The sequence below is a fragment of the Colias croceus genome, chromosome 4, assembly GCF_905220415.1.
Source record: "Colias croceus chromosome 4, ilColCroc2.1".
Taxonomy (NCBI): Eukaryota; Metazoa; Arthropoda; class Insecta; order Lepidoptera; family Pieridae; genus Colias; species Colias croceus.
This window is the reverse complement of record NC_059540.1, coordinates 10,341,871-10,345,316: the sequence shown is the minus strand read 5'-3', so window position 1 is coordinate 10,345,316 and position 3,446 is coordinate 10,341,871. Positions and strand designations below refer to the sequence as shown.

Sequence of the window (3,446 nt, the reverse complement as noted above, 5' to 3'; positions counted from 1 at the left end):
ATGAAATATAATATAATAGGACTTGTATAGACTACTCTTAACTTTGATATCGGCAGAGCTGACTTCTCCTTTGGGACAGATTTGCTTAATGTTGTTCACAACTTTCATACCATATGAATATCTCGTCAACTTACGATTTTATTTCTTTTTCATTGTTATAATATTGTGCTTTCAAAAATATTTGTAGGTACATTTGGCGTTGTGTATTAAGTACATTATTTGTTTGTAAGAATAATAAAGTATAGTAACGTTACTAATATAATAATAAGTAAGTAAGTAAAGTTTGTTCTTTCTCAGGGTCTAAAGATTGTCTGTGCCAAATTTCATCAAAATCGGTCCAGTAGTTTATGCGTGAAAACCATACATACCTACATACATACATAATTACAAACCTTTCCTCTTTATAATATTAAGTATAGACAAAAAGAAACTTAAAAGCATGATCATCAAAAACAGATTTGAAATGAAGACTTATCTTTTAATTCACGCCCTATGCCTTCACTATATTTATCTTCCCAATATTTAGTTTATTTATACAAAACAGCTCAAGTAAGAAGGTAATAGTTTCACTGATTAACCAAACGAGATCGGATAGGTCTCAAAGGGCCGCGGCCGTTAAGAGACTTAAGTTTCCAAAGGATAATTGTATTAGGGTATGTTAACTACCAATAATTAAATTTGATTCGAAGTCTCTCTAACTCAGTGGTTCTTAACCTTTTAGTCATGAGGGACCATTTTACCAAATGTTTCTATGGCCGGGGACCACCCAGTTGGTTTACCTATGACCTAACTAAAATGACCTAAATTAAGGGTTGTTTGATAAAGAAAACAAGCACAATTTTATAATTAGCACTCATTTATTTATTATTTGGCAAAAATATAAAAGTTACAGATTTTAATTTAATGTGATTTTTGTGCCTGCATACTCTTTACTAACTTCGGAATTCTCGGTTCAGTACTACTCAAAGCTAAACGCATATCGGCAGTGGCATCCAACCGATTTCGATGCTTGTTTTTAATAATCAGAAGCGTCGAAAACCCCTGCTCGCATAGATACGTCGATGAAAATAATGTTAGGTAACGTATAGCAATGTCTCGAAGCTTTGGAAAAAAATTGCTTTTTGGCTCCAATAATCTTCAAGATTTATTCCTGATTCGAATGTATCTTTTAAGTTCGTGTTGTGTTGCATTTCAATCACTTCTTCTTGAATTTCATCAGAAACTTCAGAAACGTTGACAATGAAAGGATTCCGGATCAATTTCTGAATACTTTTGTCCTCGCAGTCAGGAAAATAGCGATTGAATTCACTTTTTAAATTAGTCAAATGGAGCATCACGTTCTTCTGAATTTCTTCTTTAATATCTGCACCTTGTCCGTCAATAATTTGGTTGAGCGTATCAAATGCAGAAAAGTTTTTTCTTTCGATCTTATTGATCCATAGCTCGATTTTAGCAATAAACGCCCTGATTTTATCTTCATATGCAAATATGTTGCTCATGCCTTGCAACTTCAAATTTCCGGACCCTTGCATTTGAAGGTTCAATTTATTTATTTGCGCAAAAAAGTCGACCAAATAAGCAAAACGTACTTTATATTCGGGCTCACAGAACTGATCTAGCAACTCTTTGTTTTCCTTGTTAGTTAAGAATACTTGTACTTCCTCTCTTAGTTCGTACAACCTCGACAGCATGTTTCCTTTTGAAAGCCAACGAACTTCTGTGTGGAAAAGCAGAGTTTCGTGTTCAGAGTTCATGTCAGAACACAACTGTTTGAATAGACGAGTATTGAGTGCGCTCTTTTTAATGAAGTTAACTACTTTTATAGCTGTTTTCAGAGCTATTGTAAAACATTCCGGGAGCGTTTTGGCAGCCAATGCTTGACGGTGAATAACGCAGTGCGTCGTAATTGCGGAAGGATTTTTGGTTTTTACCAATGCTGCAAGACCAGAGCGAGAACCAAGCATAGCAGGAGCACCGTCAGTACAAAACCCGGCAAGCCTTTCCCACATAAGTCCATGTTCCTCCATATATTGGCTTATTGCATTCATAACATCTGCACCTTGCGACGTAGTTTTAAGTTCTTGAGAAAATAATAACTCTTCTTTAAACATTTTGTTGTCCTCCAAAAATCGAATAAATACAAGTAATTGACAGCATTGCGAAACATCGGTAGACTCATCACATTGTAATGCAAAATAAGGGCTGTTTTTAATCTTGTCATGGCTTCGCGGACCACTTGGAATGCCTCCAGGGACCACCTGTGGTCCGCGGACCACCGGTTAAGAACCACTGCTCTAACTAATACACTCTGGATCCTCAGTGGGATGGCTAGTGTATTACGGATAATATTTGAGATAATTCGATTTTAATGACGTTTTGTAAGGGAAAGTGATGGGCACATTTTATATATTAGGGTACTAGCTGACGTTGTAATGGTGTCCGGTCCTTTTGGTGATGGTGTAATGTTGTAGAAGTTTTTTCAAACTTAGAGAAACAATCAAACAAAAAACCTTTTCAGCTTCAAATCATAGTATAGGGAGATTACCTATTTTTATGCGTCTTATTACAGTAACACTTAACGTAGATAAAGCTGATACCTATTACTTACCTAAATACTAAATAAAAGGTCGTTCACTTCTTGGAGCAATAATTGGTGTAACTAACACGATTTTTTTAAATTATACATAGGTACTGAGATAAAAATGCTTTGTCTAAATTGATAAAGTATTTATCATATATTACCTACTAGCGGTCCGCCCCGGCTTCGCCCGTGGTCCATATTTCGCAATAAAAAGTAGCCTATGTCCTTTCTCGGGTAACAAAATATCTCCATCCTCAAACTCATCCAAATTTCATGCAAATTAGTTCAGTAGTTTAGGCGTTATTGAGTAACAGACAGACAGACAGAATTTCTTTCGCATTTATAATATTAGTATGGAAGAATGGATTAGTATGGATTTCATTTCAGTACGATAAAACTAAGGTACAAGCTTATTTCGCCATAATATGTTGTCCATAGTACTAGACTAACGATTGCACACACCTTTGTTCACTATTCCTCAGATTTCCTTACCAACGTTGCACTGTTTATGAATACCGCAACACCAATCTGTCTTGTTCACGTTCTCGACAACTTGAGACTTTATTAATTTGCTTTTCTCAAGCTAGATGCCATAAATCTGCACGAATATTTATTAATTTTTGCCGTTTCTCACTTTCTGCATAATGGGAATTCTGAAAAACAAGCTATTTTGTGGTTTGAGTAAAATATTTCTGTTTTATTTATAGTTTCATTTAATTGGCGTAGTAAATAATTAATTTAGTATTGCTATGATGGAAAAACCTTGATGGAAAGCTTGATAAAATATTAATTTATACGTTACATTGGTTGGTACATACATTGGTTGGTCCGTGGTCGTGGACGATTTCAAAAGAGTACCCGCGGC

The 3,446-nt window shown here is 35.3% G+C and overlaps 1 protein-coding gene across 1 annotated transcript; it reads right to left on the bottom strand.

The window, feature by feature from the left end:
* Positions 1-1,073: 1,073 nt before the first annotated feature.
* On the bottom strand, positions 1,074-2,111 carry LOC123691014 (zinc finger BED domain-containing protein 5-like). The gene has a single exon (XM_045635189.1). It carries the CDS (start codon positions 2,109-2,111, stop codon positions 1,074-1,076), a length of 1,038 nt encoding a protein of 345 aa, XP_045491145.1.
* Between the last annotated feature and the right edge of the window lie 1,335 nt (positions 2,112-3,446).

What these genes read in the sequence shown, in the direction of transcription:
- LOC123691014 (XM_045635189.1), bottom strand. Translation starts at nt 2,111, where the DNA reads ATGTTTAAAGAAGAGTTATTATTTTCTCAAGAACTTAAAACTACGTCG.